This window comes from Pongo pygmaeus, chromosome 15 (genome assembly GCF_028885625.2).
Source record: "Pongo pygmaeus isolate AG05252 chromosome 15, NHGRI_mPonPyg2-v2.0_pri, whole genome shotgun sequence".
Classification (NCBI taxonomy): Eukaryota; Metazoa; Chordata; class Mammalia; order Primates; family Hominidae; genus Pongo; species Pongo pygmaeus.
Window position 1 is genome coordinate 103,714,462 of NC_072388.2, and position 18,577 is coordinate 103,733,038.

At 61.9% G+C, this 18,577-nt stretch overlaps 1 protein-coding gene across 2 annotated transcripts; it reads left to right on the plus strand.

Moving 5' to 3' along the window:
* The first annotated feature begins 5,931 nt into the window (after positions 1–5,931).
* Positions 5,932–16,543, plus strand: C15H14orf180 (chromosome 15 C14orf180 homolog). 2 transcript variants are annotated; one of them, XM_054448729.1, is made up of 5 exons: positions 5,932–6,171; positions 12,377–12,503; positions 13,716–13,845; positions 14,242–14,277; positions 14,546–16,543. In XM_054448729.1, exons 2-5 carry the CDS (start codon positions 12,393–12,395, stop codon positions 14,749–14,751), a joined length of 483 nt encoding a protein of 160 aa, XP_054304704.1. In that variant the 5' UTR covers positions 5,932–6,171; positions 12,377–12,392; the 3' UTR covers positions 14,752–16,543. The 2 variants fall into 2 exon arrangements, with proteins under 2 accessions (XP_054304704.1, XP_054304703.1); XM_054448728.1 differs by lacking the exon at positions 5,932–6,171 and adding an exon at positions 7,283–7,695.
* The last annotated feature ends 2,034 nt before the right edge of the window (positions 16,544–18,577 follow it).

The following is an 18,577-nucleotide window of genomic DNA, read 5'->3' on the forward strand; positions in this document are numbered from 1 at the left end:
CCTTACTCTACCCACGGCAGGGTTCTGTGTCCCCTGATATCACTGCCAGCTCAGAGCCCGTACCCACAGCTCTCAAAAGATCGGCAGAGTCTCCTGCCCAGCATATAGTTTCTCTGGGCCCTGGACACTGATTTCTGCCCTTTCAGGCCAGCTGCTCTTGACAAGGCGGAAAGATCAGGAAAAGCTGCCCTCCCTGGTGGGCCAGAGGGCTCCAGGCGGCACCAGAGAGGGTGCACCAGTGACAGGCACATCTGGGCTGAGGGAACTTTGGGCACCCAGGCTCTGGGCCACTCAGCCACTGCCAGGCGGGCACCCACGTGGACCAGAACTGTGTGCCTTCCCGGCCAGCCCGACCTTGCCGCTTTCACAAGGAGGCACACAGTAGCCCCTCAGAACCTGCCACGGCCCTGCAAGGAGAGAATTCCCCTGCGGCAGGAGGCAACAGCTCTCGGCCGCTGACTGCCCAAGGTCGCAGGGCCAGGACAGGGTGTGGGCGGGGCCCTCCCTCCCCCCGGCTCTGGTGCCAAGCTCTTCCCAGTGTCCTGTGCCCCATGTCCCAGCAGCTGTGTGCAGGGGAGTCATGACCAAGTGCGGCACCCAGTACCCTGGCTCTGAGCCCACTCCGTAAGCTGCCGCCTCACGGCCTGGCAAGGAGCTTCCCCCTACAGAGCCCCTGTCCTTATCTGCCAATGGGGCCAGGCCTGGGGCTCAGGGGGTGGGGAGGGAAGAGGAGCTAAGCCCTGTGAGGAGCTAAGCCGTTGCACACAAGCATGCATTCTGCCCATCTAGCGCTTGGAGGGCATGGTTAATGGAAAGACCCAACTCCGTAGAACACCGAGCTTTCTTCTGAGCCAACATGAGTGACCGCGGCCCAGGAAAAAGTGCACACACCCAGGGAGCCCTAAGTGGGTGGTCCCGAGGCAGCCAGACCCCAGCTCTGCTTCCCACCAACCTTAGCGTGAGAGAATTGTAGGAAGTCATAATTCAAGGAGCTTCTACATCGGTTTAGCCCAGAAAGGCAGGGTGTCTTGAAACAGGAGGCTGACAGGTCATCAGTGGGGCCAGAGATTCTTTCATTTGCAATTAGTTAAAGAAGTAAAGCTTTGTCTATAAATGTGGAGTCATCAGAAAGGAATGTTTTAAGTTAAGATTAAGAAGTCTTTTAACCGATACACCGGGTCACAGTGGCTTGTGGGGTGCGTGACTTGACCCTGGGCTGGCGGCCTTCGGTCCTGTTTATAATTCGTATCTTAGGGTCACAGTCTTCTGATCACTAGGTTAACGTCACTACTGGTCAGCCCTGCCTGAACTCCTGCAGGGAAGGGGGAGAGCGAGGCGCGTCTGCCCTCCCCTCCCATCATGACTGGGAACTCAGTTGTTCTGGTTTCTCTGGAGTCCCTTTGGCCAAGAGGGGCCTGTTCAGTCGGTTGGGGTCTTAGGGTTTTATTTTTATTTTACAGCACGCAGCACTTTTGCACACGGACAGTGTGGCCTGCACAGTTCTGCGCACATGTCCACAGATGTGTGGCATGCCTGCACCACAGAGAATGCACGCTTCTAGTGTGAGAATGAGGCTGTGTGTGATGTGTGAATGCCCGGCCCCGGGCCGGCCACAGCCAGGTCCCTGCGGTGGGTCCTCAGGCCCGGAGACCAGGGATGGCACCCACAGTGGGAACCTGGGCTGACCGGCTGCCCCCGGGGCCCACGCCTGCAATCGCCCCACTGAAGCCCAGACAGACCCCCACACGGCCTCCCCTCAGAGCCCAGAACCTTCAGCAGGTCAGACGGGGTGGTGGAAGGATCTCCCGGCCCCTCTAGCCAGCCCTTAAGATGCTGCTGGAAAAACAGCTGTGGCAGGCAGCTCCAGGAGCCCCAGCTCGGTTATGGCTTATGTACAGCCCCCCAGCCAACTGGCTTTCAGGGAGGGACCAACTTCATAGATAAAATTAATCATCGTAACGATGGCTCCTGTAGAGAGAAGAGGACTTTTACAGCCTCTTGGAGGTCATGAATAATGGAGGAGAAGGAAAGGGGCCGCTTTGGTTAGTGTTCCGCGGGGCCCAGAGGCCCCCATTATCTCGGCTGATGGGAGCGGCGGGGGCCCCAGCAGCCTACGGTTCTCACTCCTGGAGACCAGTGTGGTCATCACCCAGGGCCCCCGCCACACTCGGGGCTGGGGGCAGTGCCCATGCGTCCTGTATTCTTAATAAGGGCTCTGACTTGGCGACGGGGTGACCATACATGGCCCTGCCAAAGGGCCCTGCCTCAGTCTGAGAATGACAAGCTGCAGGCTCCATGGTAAGGGCCTGGACCTCCCACTCTGGGCTGTGACCCGGGGCAGGACTCTAGCTGCATCCGCAAGCCGGAAGAGCAGCATCTCTCCCGGCAGCCATATGTCAGGGGCCAGTGAGCAGACACGGGGGCCAGAGCGTCACAGGTCACCCCCACATGCCCAGACTCTGCTCCCCTGTCCTCCCACCTCCCTTCCCACCTGCGGTCTGTGGGGCCCTGAAGAGTCCCCAAAGGCAAAAATCCTCCTTTGCTTGCCTCCAGTGACGGGGAACTCACTACCTTACTGTCGGCTGTTCCCCCCGTGGACAGCTCTGCCTGGTGGGAGTTCTCCCCACCAGCCCCTGCAGAGCTGCCTGTGCCTCTGGAACCCCAGCCCAGGTTCCAGCTCTCACCCAGAGCATGTGTCAGCCCCTCTAACCCCAAACCCATACTCCTCCCTCATTTCCCCCATTTCCTCTCCTCTTCTCCTGGACCCCACCCTCAGGCTTCACTCCCACCAACCCCCAGGGTGCCCGGGCCGAGCCCACCTGTGACCACCACGTGGCAAGTCCTGTGGGGACTTCACCCCTTGTCCCTCCTGACCTAGCACTGGCTCTGAGTGTGCCAGCAGCAAAGACCTGCTCATGCGGCCTCCACCGGCCCTGGACTCACCCACCACCGCCACCCCTGCCTGCCCTCTCCCGTAGTCCTCTCCAGGGCCCGCTCACCGTGGTCATGGCTTATGGGGCCTCTCATGACCCCATTAGCCACCGTCCCCACCCAGCTGGAGACCCTTGACCAAGCCGTCTCAGGTGGTTTCCTGTGGTCATGAAGCAGCTGACTACCCACTGCAGAGACGAGCGCTACAAAGACGCATTCCCACTGCAGCAGAGGGAGCTGGGATCAGGACAGCCTCAGCCGGGCGTTTTCACTGCCGCAGAGGGAGCTGGGCTCAGGACGGCCTCAGCTGACAGGGGTGCAACCCTGAGCCCCGGAGACGCCTGGAGAACCTTTGGACCCATTTCCACCACAAGCCCTGGTGCTGCAGTCGGCACAGCCTGCACGAATTTCCCCCAGGGCTGTATGCCAGACAGGGGAAGGGCCAGCCTCCAGGCCTCTGCGCAAGAGGGCCACAGCCAACTCCCACCCCCTGGGCCAACGCTGGCCTCTTTTGTGCCTGGGGTCCTTCTGCTTCAACCAGCTGTGGACCCCACCCCCATCTCCCCCACCCACCGGCCGTTACTTCTCTGGCCCAGGTCAGCCTAGGGCCTCCACACCCTCCAGCCCCACCCCCGACCCTGCCTGGAGCCATGTATGAGGCCATGCTGAGGCCCAGGGCTCTCCACACTCCAGCCAGACCGTGGTCCAGGGAGGGCTGGGAATCTAGACCAGCACCACATGGCCATGACCAGAGCAGCCACAATCTCCAGCCCCTGCAGCCTCTGCTCCCACGTGCCACCCTACTCGACCCCCGCCACCTTCCAGGACCACCCCAAGGAAAACAACCCAGCCCAGCCAGCTCACTGGACTTTCCCAGCACATAGGAGCGCCCAGCCACTGGACATGCTCCGCTCTCCCACTGAATGACAGCTGGCATCCGTCGCTGTGTCCCTGGAACACTCCTCAGGGTGGGTACACCACAAAGATCTGGGGAGGGTGGGGCATCCAATCATTCCCAGCTCCCGGGGAGAGAGGAGGGTGTGGTGGAGGTCACCTGGCTGAACAATGACAGAGCCGGGCCCAAACCTGGGCACCATGTCGTTGGCACCACTGCCCGTGGGCACATGGGCCCACCTGCCAGCTGCAGGCAGGCCTGACACAACCAGGCTCCTCCCTGGCACTGCCTGGCACAGGCACCGGGGACCCTCTGTGGACCCGGCAGCTCAGCACTCCCCTGGGCCGGCCTTATCTTGCCCTGCAGAGCCCAGGCTGGAGAAAGGCTCAATGGATGGAGGCGAGGCGGGTGTAGCCGAGCCCTATCAGATAAGGCCGGAAATACGACCCTGCTGGGACCTGAGCCCCGAGCCAAGCCATCAGCTCACTAATAAATTACCCAGAGCGAATGTCCACAGGGTCAGCCCGCATCGCCTTTCCAGGGAGCACAGAGAGGGGGCGGCACCCAAGGTCTGTGGGCTGACTGTTCCCTCCCCTCCATCAACGAGAAGCGTCAGGAAGGAGTTGTCCTGGAGCCCCCCAACCTCGGGCAGTGCAGCCTGACCTCTGAAATCTGGGAGGAGCAGCTCCAGCCCTGGGAAGCCGAGGAGAGGCGCCCAAATCGGGCACAGGCGGGAGAGGGGTCTTGTCTGGCTCCAGGACCTCACTCTTCCCAGGAAGCCAGACTGCCAGCAGGACCACCCAGCCTTCCTCAGTGCTGTCCCTGGACAACGGTCAGTGAGCCACGGCCCTCCTGCCAATCTGGCCCACCCCGTTTGTGTAGACACAGAGCGCACTGTGTGCCATATGGCCCTCTAAGAGAAAAGTTTGCTCCCCCGTGCCCTGTACTGAAGACGGCAGCGAGGGGAGGGCCGGTCCGCTGAACCCCATCCCAGTGGCCGCATTGCGCATGCTCTGACGGTGGGTTCCAGGCCACTGTGTCCAGGCAGCCCCATGGCTGGCCCTGAGCAGTCACCGTCTGTGCACACTGTCCCCCAGCCCGGCACACCCTGGGCTCCTGGGGGTCCTGTAACTTCACCCAAGGGAGATGCACCCCCACTCCTAATGGAGAAACACAGGTCTCTCCACACCTCCTTCAGCAGTCCCCTCAAATAGGTCAAAGCCCCACAAACCAGGCAGGAGTCTGCCCACATGTGGTGGTGCCCTGCACCGGTGATGCCCTCACCAGCCTCTTTCAGACCTGCCTTTATGTGCACCAGCAGACAGGGGGGCTGGTGAGGATGGGCCGCCAAGCCTGAGCCAGGCTGCCACCTCCAGGCTGCGTGACTCTGGACAGGGTGCCTCAACTCTCTGAGCTGCACTTTCACCTACAAATGAGGGGCAGACTCAGCAGCTGCCAGGCAGGGCAGTTGGACGCCCACCCAGGACAGATCCTGAGAAAGGCTGATCCCTCGCCCCTGCCATCCCTCACTGACCCACACATTGCCCCTTCCTGCCAGGGCAATATCCAGGCTCGGCCATTGTGCCCCAAAACAGCAGCGTGGGACCCATTCTTTGCCTCTCCCTCTGGCAACCCCAGGTCAGGACTCACAGGGGCACAGGGGCACAGGGGCACAGGGGCCTGGGGCAGGGCAGGCACCTTCTCCACTGCAGAGGCCCCATACTAGGTCAGGGTCTTACTGGAGGCTGGACTCTGTGATCACCTCACCTCCCGCAGCCCCACAGTCCCCTCCCTCTCCCACTCTGCCCCGAATTCCGGTCCATAGGTTTTTCCAAGAGCTGCACAGCTCTGGAATTGGCCTGGGAGGGGGCACATTCGGGCCGGGAGGGGTAGAAACAGCAGCAAACTCTGGTCTTATCTGAAATCGTGGTCTGTTGTCCACCGGGGGCCTGGGAAACAGCTACCCTCTTCTGCTCCGGGGCCAGCAGCCTGTCCTCGGGGTCACTGCTATTTCTGCCAAAGGGGAGAGGTAATTATAGCCTGGCCGCTGCCAGCTGGCCCAGCTTTGCGATCCAGCAGAGAGGGCTGGAGACAAGACGAAGGCCACAACAGACCTGGCCCTGCCAGCGGGCGGTGGCGCCTCCAGATCAGAGCCCTCGGGAAGGAGGCCTGGGCGGGCCTGGCCCGTTCACCTGTGTGCCCTGCAGTTCTGCCCGAGGCTCATCTCTCAAGGGCCTGGGAGGGGTGCTGCCGGCCAAGAGGGTCCAGGACCTCACTGGACTGTGCCCCACAGGGAGATCCCGAAGAGCCTGTTTCTGTCCCTCGGGGAGCCAGGAGGGAGCCAGGTGAGTTCCAGCCCCAGGGAGAGGGAGCTCACTTCCTGCTTAGGCGTGAAGATGCCAGAGCAGAGAGATTGCCAAAGGCAGGCGCAGGTGGGGAACCTGCCCCAGTTGGGCAGCAGGTGTGGGCAGACTGGGCAGAGCACACGCTGATGACCCTGAGTGACCTGGACAAGCTCCAGGGTGGCCACCCTTCCCCCTTCTCCTGGGACTGATGGTTTCCCTAAAACGGAGAGTCCCAGGCCGGCCTTGTGTCCACACTGAGGCTGGGCTGCCCCTGGGAGAAGCAGGGAACGTGGCCACTTCAAACCTAGCAGCGGGGGTGCGGGCCTCTGGCCACACAGGAGCCTCCAAAGGGCACCTGATGTTGAGCGACACAGCCTGGGCAGTGGGAGAAGGGGCTTCACTCTCAGGGGAATGCAGGGAGCTGTGTCAGGCATGAATCCAGCCAGCCTTCCCCGAAGGGCTCTGGTGGGGGGCATCCTCCGAGGGCAAGTCTACGCAGGCCCAGCCTAGCAGGAATGGATTCGTTACTCCAGTAACTGCAGCCTAGTTCTCAGCATTTGGGAATCCCTGAGAACTGGCTCTTTTCTGAGCCGAGTCAGTCAGAAGGAATCCCTGTCCTGCCCTGTGTGGCCATGGGACCCCCACCCAGCACTGGACGCCATTTCTTGGGCACTACTGAGCTTTACAGTGCCCTGGACAGTTGGCAAACAACCCCCATTCCACATATGGGAGGGAGGGCCTGGGGGGTCCCCCGCCCTGTCTGTCTGGAGCTCTCGAGGCCTAGGGTGGCCCCTGCACCCAGCAGATGAGCAGCCATCACCCGGTACTGCTGCTACCCCGAGCCCTAACTGCACCTCGGGATGTGAGGGCCCATCTAGGCACGGAGAGGGGCCTCAGGGGGCCACCAGGCAGCTCCTGCTCCTGTTCCTACCCGGTAGGGCCTGCAGGCACCTGAGCAAGCCCAGCGGGCGGTCAGCCCAGCCAGGGGCCTCCCCACAAGTTCTCCCTCTTACTTAAGTCGAGAACGCATGTTGTCTGGGGAGCTGCCAGCGTGGTTCCAGTGGTGAGCGTTGGGCTGGGAGCCGCGGCTTTTCCCAGGAGCCCAGCCGCCCCGCCTGGCCGTGCTCTGCCTCCGCCCTGCAGAGGAAAGGCCAGCAAGGCAGTGTCCATGGTCCCGGTCTTCTTCCACTGGAAGAAGGCACAACCTGCATCTGCAGCCCCAGGGCCATTGGGTTAGGCCTGTGGCCAAACTACTAAGGTGCTGGGAGACTGAGGAGGCCACCAAGCCCATGGTTGACGGCCTCCCCATGGACCGGGCTGTCCCGAGAGCAGCAAGTCAGCCAGGGCCCTCAGGGCCGCTGAGGCCACTGCTCAGTGTCGCCGTAATGGAAATTTCTCAGCTGGTTGTGAGCCGCAGCAGCTCTGGTTCACACCCTGTGACAGCGAGGCTCTGACCGCCAGTGGATCTCGGGGCCGGTCAGGCGGGTGAGCCACCCTGGAGGTACAGCACCAGCAGGAGTCCAGGTGGGCAGAGAGAGAGAGAGAGAGAGAGAGAGAGACAGAGTGTATGTATGTGTGTGTGTGTAAGTGGTGGGGGTGGGGGCTGTGAGTCTCCAGCTTCTCCCAGGGAGGTCTCTGGCTTCCCGGGAGCCTGGCCCCCTGTCTCCAGCCCCCAGGTGAGTTGCCCTGGAGGAGGCTGCACCTGCAACAGGGAAGCAGGGAGCCCGGCCCCAGCCTGCACTCACTCAGGCCCCGGGACCCTCTGCCCCTGGAAGGCTGTGAGGCTGCCGTGTGAATGGGTGCAGTGCCAGGCGAGGGGTGAGCCGGGAGTGTGGGGCAGCACGCTCAGAGCCAAGGAAGGGCCCTCCTTTGTGGGGTGGGTACCAGGAGTGTGGGGCCGCACGCTCAGAGCCGAGGAAGGGCCCTCCCATGTGGGGTGGGTGGGGTGTCAGGATTTCTCACGAGCCAGCTGCTACATGGGGGGCCCTGCCCGCCCCGAGGAATCCTCAGGGAGGACAGAGAAACATTAGGAGGTGGGCTGTGGGTGAAAGGGCGGGTGGCACGGGGCAGGCAGAGGCAGCACCCTGGGAGGAGGTGGGAAGCTGGTGGGCGGCATCCTGGAGGACAGGGCAGGAGTGGGAGGGGGCAGCAGTGGCTGGGCCCCAGAGCTTGGCGTTATCCAAGCCACCGAACCAGGCGAGAACCACTGGCCCGCCCCCACGCCCCACTGCAGGCTGGTCTTGAGGGGGAAGGACTCGGCACGGCCAGGGCAGCTGGGCTCCATCAGTGCCCTCACGTCCCTCAACAGCTTCAAGATGAGGTGGGGTCTTTGGGGTACTGGACTAGGCCCCCAAAGACTGTTGGAGGGTAACATCCCAGACCAAGGTCCTGGGCCTCAGCCCTCATGGCCCCAACTCCCACCAGCAGTACGGGCTGGGCATGCCCACAACTGGGAGCTCCGGGCCCTGACTCCAGCCTCTGTCCCAACCCAGGCTCTGAAACCTGGCAGGCTGTTCTCCCTCTCTGGGCCTCAGTTTCCCCTCCGCCAGGGAGCTTGGTGCCCCCTCTCAGTAGAGGAGCTGGTAAGAACCCCCCAGCCCCCCAGCACCAAGGGAGGCGCCAGGGGGTTCCTGTTCCCAGAGTGGGGGTAGAGTCCCCTCGGGTGGACGCGCCCTCCCCAGCAGCGGGCCTAGCAGGACACTTACAGGTCCAGGCTCTGAAGCTATTTTCCGCCCTTTATCTCCCATCTGTCACGAGGCCTCCAGTTACACACTGTCCCCGCCAGAGGCCCCAGGCCTCCCCGCCCCCACCTGCCGAGCGTGCCAGAGCCACTCCTTCCCTGCTTCCACTGGGGAAAATGAGGCCCAGGGAGGTCACACCACTTACCCGAGGTCACAGAGCCAAAGAAGGACAGAGCCCAGCACTTGAGCCAGGCCTCCCTTCCAGAAGGGGAAGCGTGAAGCCCAGTTAGGGAGGGGATGGCAGGGCTCAGGGAGGCTGTCTGGGAGCAGAGTGTGGCCCACGTGAAGGTGCATCTCTGGAGAGGGGACCGCAGGGCTCAGGGAGGCTGCCTGGGAGCAGAGCATGTCCCAAGGGAAGGTGCATCTCTGGAGAGGGCCCCAGGGCTCCCGGAGGGGAGGTGTCATCCCATAGGAAGTCCTGACTGTCCAGACACAGCCAGAGCCACCTGAGCTCTGTTCCTGGGCACATCCCCTCTCCAAGTGATGCCAACAGTGGCAGATGGCACAGAACACAGGCATGGTGCGGACTCCGGTCTGCGCACTGACTCCCACCCTCACGCGAGCCCGCAGAGGCTGCTGCTCTCCTCACCCCCATTTCACAGCTGAGCAGACCAAGGCCCAGGCAGATTAGGAGACTTGCCTAAGGTCACACATGGTCACACAAGGTGCTCTGGAGCCTGCACCCGAAGAGGGGGAGGTGCTGTCCCATAGGAAGTCCTGATTGTCCACACTCCGGCAGAACTCTGTGCCCCAGAAGGTGAAGTCGCATCCTCTCCAAGTTATGCTGCTCAGCAACAGACGGTTAATGCCACAGCCAGGCACCCTCACAAACACACTGCCCACGCATGTACATTTACATACACGCTACACAAACACACACACATTCACCCACACATATGCAGATACACTCACACACACATGCACACGGGCACATGCATGGACACCCACACACACACGCACATTCACATGCACGCACACAAATATAAGTACACATACGCACACATAGCCACGCCTCCATGCACACATTCGCACACACAGACACCGACACGTGCACACTCACACCCTCTGACACACGTGCCCACTCTCATACTTGCACACTCACACATGTGCATGTTCACACATGCATGCACACTCTGTTGCATGCAAACACACTTGCACACTCAGGGGCATACTCACACATGTGTGCACTCACTCACACACATGTGCACACACACGTTGTTGTCCCACCATCCCTTGGACAGACCCCAGGCCAGGGAGGGGTGAATAGCGATTGCTGCTGGCAGGAGCTGGGGGAGACTGCGTCCAGCCCTGCATCCCTGCGTGACTCCGTTGGCCCAAGCCTCTCCAGGCCTGTTTCCCCATGAGGAGTGAACCTGGCTGGGCCCCCTGGAATGCTGCTGCAGGGTCGCCTGGCAAGGGGCTGTGGCCCCGGGCACACCAGCCAGCCCCAGGCTGTGCAGCCCCAGGAAATGACCCCGAATGCACAAGCCTCCTTCTGCCGGGCAGTGGGAGAGCCCAGGCTCTGGGTCCAAGAGGTCACAGTGGGGCTCTGCTCCACCCCCAACCCCACCCCAGGCTTTAGCAGAGTTTCTGTCCCACCCAGGGTGGAAACTGAGTCAAGGGCATCCAGAGAGCCCTTCCAGCCCCAGCCCTGCTATGGACAGGCGGTCAAGGTTGCCCTGCCAGGCAGCATCCCCAAAACACCAGGACAGGCCTGGCACTCTGCAGCTTCCCTAACCCTGGGGACCACGCAGAGCCCACATTTCAGGTGACCTGGCCCCAGGAGACGGGGCCCCAGCTCGGCTGGGCCTGCAAGCACAGCCTCTACCACAGCCACTCTCTGAGAGCAGGTCCTGAAGATAAGCCGCCCCTCCCGCCATCCCCCTGGACAGCCGGCTCTTGCCACAACCCTATTTGCAATAAAAACCTGATCCTGAGATAGCAGAAAATTGCTCTCTTTTGAAATAATTGAACCCGTCCAGACAGTGTCCTCCCAGACATCATTAACAGGGCACTCTGCTTGTCTGCAGTATTTATGCCCACTTGGGGATGCAGTCACAGCCACCCTGTTATCTCCTGTAGAGGACGGCACACGGCTGCTGGAGTCACTGCACTATCCACCCAAACCAGCTCCTCCCACAGGCCTGCGCTGCACCTCTGAGGCACCCATCCCTTTGGGGGACCCTGGAGGAGTTGTCCTTGAGGACCATGTAGGCCCCTCACTCTCACCCTCCCCCTTCTCAGCCCTTAGGCGCAGGGTCCTTGGAGGACCACGGGGAGCCAGGAAGCACCTCAGGAAATGCAAACACCTGCCCTGTGAGGGGCAGGGGCAGCAGTACCTTCCAAGGACCCCAGAGCAGGGGAGAACCTGAAGGGTAGCAGGAGGCCCCCACACTGCCCCCTATCCAGCTGGGAGCAGGGCAGGGAAGACCTGGCCTGGCATCAGCTCCCAGGGAAGCCCCAGCCCCTTCTGGCCTCAGTTTCCCCACCTGCAGCAAGAGAGGCAGGCTTATCACCCCCAGAGCCCTTGAAAGACAGACACGTGCACCTGCACAGATGCCCGGTAGGCACTGCACCCTTCTGTAGGGAGGAGTGCCCAAAAGTCAAGAGCCCTGCCAAGGCTGTGAGAGAAAATTCACACTTGGGGGGCTCCACCGGTGAGCAAGAATGAGGAGAGCACAGCTTCTGCCGCCAAAGACACGGGGGTGGAGGCGAGGAGGTGCCATTAACAGCTAGGAAGCAACCAGCGCAACAGAGGAGGGGACAGACAGACAGAGATAGAGGTAGAGAGAGAGAGAGAGAATGAGAGAGAGGCAGAGGAACAGAGAGATGGAGACAGAGAGATAGAGACACAGAATCGGGGCGGGGGGTGCAGAGAGAGACACAGAGAGGGAGTGTGAGCCATGCTGAGGGGTGGGCCCCCAGGAGCCCAGGGGTGCCCCACAAGCCCCAGCCCAAAAAGGTGGGCATGACCCTCTGGGAAGCCTTTCTGTGGGCCCAGCCTCAGAGGCCTGACAACTCCCAGTCCCCAGCCCCAGCAGGGCTTCCCGCTACCGAAAGGAGACAAAGCGAAGATGTTTCTTGCCGCCTTATTCATGACCTCCAAACACTGCAAATGACAACACTAAAATGAAACCCTCACGAATACCCAGTCATCGAGGGTGACTTTCAGTGACAGGACCTCGGCCCAGTGGAATATTATGCAGCCATTAAAGACGATAATTATGAAGACTATGGCAGCAAAGGAAATTGCTTGCAATGGCATTTCTGAACGAGCAGGGAACAGGATTTACCTGCGCTGGGGACACCACAGAGGAAAAGTGGTGTCTGCTCAACAGCGTGGCCGGTCGCAGGCCCAGGAAGCCAGCCTGGCTTCCAGGGAAGAATTTTCTCCTCCTCTTATTTTCATTCCTCGGAGTGCCACTTGTGCAGTAAATAACAAATAACGTCTCTGCTTATCTTAGGACCATGTTCCAGTAAATGAGGACTGCAGCAGGAGCCGTGAGCCCTGACTCCCGGCCAGAGACACGACATCAGACCAGAAAGAATGAGGAGGCCGCGTGGGGCCCGCGGGTGTGCAGGGCAGAGAGGGTAAGGCGGGCCGCTGGGACGCAGGTTCTGCAAGCTGGCCTTCCACTGGGGGCTGGAGGGGGCAGGGAGCAGCAGAGGTGGAAAGGCCGTCCTCCACCCCAGGAATCGGGGTGATAGGAGGAGGGCAGCGGGATCACTGAGGGCTGGGGGGAGCAGCGGAGGGCAATGGGTGCCTTGAAGGATTTGGTCTGGCAGAGGGGGTTGGAGGCCCCCAGATGGGGCACAGCTTGGCAGAGGAAGTGGGAGCCATGGAGGGCTGTGGAAGAGGCAGCCCAGGGAAAAGGGTGTTGGAGGAGGGAAGAGGGTGGAGAGAGGACAGGTCAAGACTCTCACCAAGGGTCAGTGTTAGGGTTAGGGGCCCAGACCTCAGACCCTGAGGCTCCATCCAGCCTCTGAGGCACTGCCAGGCTGGGGCAGGCCACAGGCACAGCAGGAGCTGGGCCAGGCTAAGAATGGGCAGGCCTCACGCCCTCGCAGGGCAGCCTCGCCAGACGCCGAGCAGCAGGCTGTGTGCAGCGAGCAATGCCCCAGCCAGGAACAACCTCAGAGCTGGCCTGGCTCCCAGGGTGCCTCAGCCCCAGTTGTCACCATGTCACAGACAAGGATGCTGAGGTTCACAGCAGCCCAAAACTCTCACTCCATCTTCCAGACTCAGGCTAGGCCCATACACGTGAGCAGAACAGCACGGAAAGGGCCCAGGTAGGCGAATGTGCAGGAGCTGCCCCCGCCTGCAGCCTGGGAGGCTCAGCCCCAGGGAAAAGGAGACCAAGGCCGCCAACCAGCCCTCCTCATGGCCCTGGCCCGGCCCCTGCCCCTGCCCCATGGAGCTTGCAAACTCTGGCCCCTTAGCCAGAGCCCCTCTGCCATTGCAGCCCCCTCCTGCTGTCCACACGTCCTGGGGACCCTGTCCAGCAGCCTGAATCCAAGACAGCGGGCAGAGGAAGAGAGGCTCAGTGGGGCCTTGCGTGAAGAGACGGGGGCAGGAGGGGCTCCTGTCTTGCCTGGGCCCCTGAGGCTGAGTCTGGCTGCCCAGCAGTCCCTGTCCAGGAGCTGCCCCTCACCCTACAGCAAGTGACAGGCCCAGCATAGCGCACCAGCCAGGACAGGGTACGGGTTCCAGGACGGTGCTGCTGGGCCCCACACGGCTCAGACCTGGGTCCCGGCCAGCCTCCTGCCAGGGACTCACCAGTCTGCTTCCCGCCTCCGCCCCAGGAGGACAACAGGAAGTGCCCCCCCTCCATCCTGAAATGCAGCCGGCCGGAGCACCACCACCCAGAGGCCAAGCCCCAGAGGACCTCGAGGCGCGTGCGGTTCCGAGAACCCCCAGCGGTGACCGTCCACTGTAAGAGGGCACCCGCAGCAAGCAACTGGGAGAGGATGGGGTCAGGCAGAGGAAGGCAGGGACTCCGGCCACACCCACACTGCTCTGGCAGGGCCCAGGACATGGGGGGGCCATGGCCACCTGTCTTCAGCGGCAGAACCCCAGTAAGACCTGGGCCCCTGGGGTCATCTGGACACACAGTCCCGGTCCGTGAAACAGCAACTGGAGGAAAACTTGAGGGCGGATTCTCAAATCATGATTGTCCCCTTGAGGAAGTGTCAGGACTCAGCTGGGCCGGGGTCTCTCACTGATGAATAGTTTCAGGGTCCTTCGGGGGTGCAGGGTGAGGCGAGAGGGCGGGGGCGCCCAATGGACTGAGGCGGGCGCCCCCAGCCGACTCTCCATTCTCTTTCCCAGACATTGCGGACAGGAACGCCACGGCCACTGCCAGGGGTGAGTTCTGAGCCCACATCCCTGTACCCCACTGCCCCCTCCGTGGGTGCACCCACCCTCACTCCCTCCCCGAGGGAGGTGTCACAGGGCCAGGGCCTCTAAGGAGTCCCCAGTTGGGGGGCTCTTGTTGCAAGAAGACCCCAAGAGGCTAGAGAGGGGCCATGGGCAGGGACAGGGTGGAATCTCCCCATCCCTTCCCCACCAGCCCCAGTCCTCCAGGGAAGGGTCGCGCTGGCTGGCGCTGACCCTGCCTGCCCTCTGGCCGCAGTGCCCGGCCGGCCCAGGCCACACGGCGGCTCCCTGCTCCTGCAGCTGTGTGTGTGCGTCCTGCTCGTGCTGACCCTGGGCCTATACTGCGGCCGGGCCAAGCCCGTGGCAACGGCACTGGAGGACCTGCGGGCCTGGCTCCTCGGCCTTGTCCTGCACCTGCGGCACGTGGCCCTCACCTGCTGGCGCGGCCTCCTGCGGTTCTGACGGCAGGAAGGGCAGGGCTTCCAGGAGAGCTCAAGCACTCTGGGGGCTCCGAGACAGCCTGAGCCCTGGCCCTGCTGCTTGGTGAATCATGGGGACCAAGAGGGGCTGCTGCCTGAGGGCTGACTAGGAAAAGGGGGACCCCGTGGCGTGAGACCGGACATGGGGGGCACAGCGGGCGGCCCTGCCACACTAGTCAGCACAGCCCTCCTGTCTCCTGTGTTGGGTCCGTGTGAGATTTTATTAGAAAGAGGATTCGACTGCTAACAGTTGGGGCTCCCCAGGCTGACCCAAAGACCCCTCCCTCGTCCCAGCAGGAACTCCTGCTGCTGCTAGGGCCTGGCCCGGCCATCGCCGTGTGCACCCTCTTGAGGAGGGAGACACACGGCCTGTGTTCGAGGGGCTGCTCGGCGGAGGAAAACCCAGCCTTTTGCGATTATGGCTTGTGGGGAATCCAGACCTCGAAACCCCACGGGGAGGGAAGGGTCTGGTTGTCAAGGTGGGTCCCTTTGATGTGAGGTGCCATCCTCTGAGCCCAGGTCTGACCCCCTACCCAGCCCCATGAGTCTGGAGAGGCCCCAGGGAAGGACCCCTCATCGGGGGCGGCTTCAGGTGTAGAAGCCGAGGGGACAGCAAGGGGCCCAGACACCCCCGGCCTTCAGAACAGCCATTTGTGCCCAGCTCTGCAGGCCAGGCGCACCCAGCCAAGCCCGGGGCCAGCCAGCACCACCTACCAGCTGGGGCCTGTGGGTCCCGGAGACCGTCTGTGGTTGTGGCTTTGTCGCCAGATTGCAGAGCTGAAGGGAGCCCTGTGGGTGACAAACACCAGGGGCCTCTCCAGACCCTACGTGGGGGGAGGGGTGAACAAAGCAGGGAGGCCCACAGTTAGACACCAGGCAGAACTGCCCAGGAGAGACACAGGGACAATCAGACCAGTGTCCTCGAGGCTAGCCTGAGGCGGGGGGGGGCACGGCTGACGATTCAGCTGGTGGTTCCTCTCTGTTTGTCCCGCCACTTAACTGGGAGACACTGTTCTATTAAAACACACCGTGGCTTCCTTCAGTCTTGGTGTTTTTATAGAAACGAGAGAAGCCAGAACCGATTTGCTAAGGAATCGGCCTCAGTGGCCAGAGCGGATGTCCTGGGCGCCTGGAACCTCCCCGTCTCCTGCAGGCCTGGGAGTGGATGTGTCCACTCGGGCAGGGGGCTGACCAAGCAGGTCTTGAGGGATGCCCGGCCGGCTCCCTTCGCCCTGCAGTCAGGGTGTGTCCCCACAGCTCCAGGTGCCAGGGAACAGGCAAAGTGGTCTCCAGGGTCGCTTCCAGCTTTGGAATCCAGGGAGCCCAGAGTTGCGGGTGGAGGTAACAAAAGGGGCTGTTTCCAGAAGTCGCCCAGAAGGGACCATGGTGAGGGCTCCCCAGGGGACCTTCCAGCATCTCTCCCCATGGTCACCAAGCCCCACCCACCCAGGCCCAGCCCATCCCACCCCACCCCAGGAAGGAGGATGGGCAGGTTCCTGCCCCATATTCTGGATGCAGAAGCAGCACCTCCCAGAGTTTGAGTCTCTCAGGGCAGTCATAGGTGCAGGCTCAGCCCTCTGTGTGCTTGGGCCACCCCTCCAGCCCTGGTTCTGACCGGGGATGCAGCCCAGGCCGATCTCCCCCAGCCGCTGCTGCCTGTCCACTGCAAAGGCAACGCAAGGACGTGCCTGGCTTTGCGGGGTCCCACGCTACGACCTCAGGTGTTTTTGAATAAACGTTGCTCAAAGATGGGCACCACAACCCCAAGAAATCCTTCAAAACGGATCCTCCCGCCTGGGGAAGCTGCGTGGGAAGCAGTGAGACTCAAAGCCACTAGAAAATGTACAGAGAGGAAGGCAGAATCTTGGGAAGGCCAACTTCTAATTCCTAAAAGCTTCGGACATGAAAGGCTCAAAGCCTGAGCGCACTGTGTGTGACCCACAAATTACAGACAGTTAGAACCACGAGCCAGGCCAGCCGACGGCGGAGAGGGCAGACAGAAGCCCCACACGCTCCTCCTCATCCCTGTTGGAGACTTGGGTGCTTTTGTTTTTATTTTGATTTTGAGGAATAGACACACGTAAGCTTAAAGGATCTTTACTTTCAGTTTAGCCAGCGTGGAATTAGAACAGGGATATCATTAACAGACAACCAGGAGAGAAGCGAAGGCGTCTCAGAAGCAACTTGGTGGACCTGCCTCAGGAACCCCGGGTCATGCCTGCACTTCCCACCTTCCTGCCTGGGGAGAGGCCCAACCCCCTGAGGGACCCTGGAGAGCCCACGATCAGGGCCCCCAGCCCCTGCCCAGCACACTCCAGGCCCAGCTGCCCCTTCCCAGAGCGATGTGTCTGGGCTCCGGGGACAGCCCAGTCCGGGGTGGGTCTGTGTCTGCATGCCGCACGAGGATTTCCGTCACCCTGGCCATGGGGCTGTTCCAGACCAGCTCCTGGGATCCAGCAGTGCAGCCCCCAAGGACAGACCCAACCGGGGCCAACCCTCAGGTTCCAGAAGCCACCCCTGCCTCCTGCCCCTCCTTCCGGGGCCCTAGATGGCTGTGGCCTGGATCAGGGCTGGGCAGAGGGTGAGGCAGGAGCCACCCCACCTTCTGCTGGGGACACAGACAAGGAGCTCTTCGGACTGGAAAGAGTCCCCATGTCCAGTGGGTCAGGGCTGGCAGGGGAGACAGGGGACCCCATCAGCTTAAGGGGCCTCGGATTCTGTCCAAACTCCTTCCCTCGAGGACCTGGCTGCCAGCTGGAAATTCAGCTGGTCCCCAAGGCCAGAGCCCCCTTGAGCTTCCAGAGCCTCGATCCCCCTGGCCTTGACACCCCTGATGGGCACCTGCCCTCGCCACAGCCTGACTGGTCACCTGCCAGCCTCACTCCCGGGACCCAGGATGATGCCCCCACCAGGACCCTCCATGTGGACCCAGGCACGTGGTCTCCAGGAGGCTGGTGCCCAGCCACCCAGAGACACAAGCCAGCTGCTGATGGTGGACAGGGTGGGTCACAAACACAGGGAGCCAGGGGCTCACCTCTCCCTAGGAAGGTGAGCGCAGCAGCAGGGAGCACTTGGCAGCACTCGAGCCAAGAAACGGACAGCCCCTCATCGAGCCCTGGGTGGGGAGGCCCCCCGCCCCTGCCCCCGCCCCGGAACGAGTCCTCTGGAGGTGTACCCTGGGCTTTCCTGAGGGGCAGGGTCCACAGCCAAGCAGCCCCCTACCCTGGCGTCCCAGGTTCACATCCCAGCTCCTCCACTTGCCTCTGTGGGGCCTCAGCACACAGACTCTGCAGAATGGGAAGGCAGCTCCCTCCTCTCTCAGGTAAATGCTGGGCGCGGGAGCCCATGGGAGGGGCAGAGGGGCTGTCCACACAGCACCCAAGGCACCCATCACGCACACAATGCTCACACGCACATGCACACGCACAGGCGTGCACATGCTCACATGCAACAAATGCACATTCACATGCACTTACTCACGCACATGCTGCACAAACTGCAGACACACCTGCCTAGGCCCTCACACCTACACATTCCTCCTCACACTCACATACATGCACGCTCATGTCACAGGCAGTCACACCCTCACACTCACATCCTCCCAGGCACACTCACAATCAAGCCTTCACATGCACAACAGTCACACCCTCACATGCACACTCAGTTACACCCTCACATGCACACTCAGTTACACCCTCACATGCACACTCAGTCACACCCTCACATGCACAGTCACACCCTCACATGCACACTCAGTCACACCCTCACATGCACAGTCACACCCTCACATGCACACTCAGTCACACCCT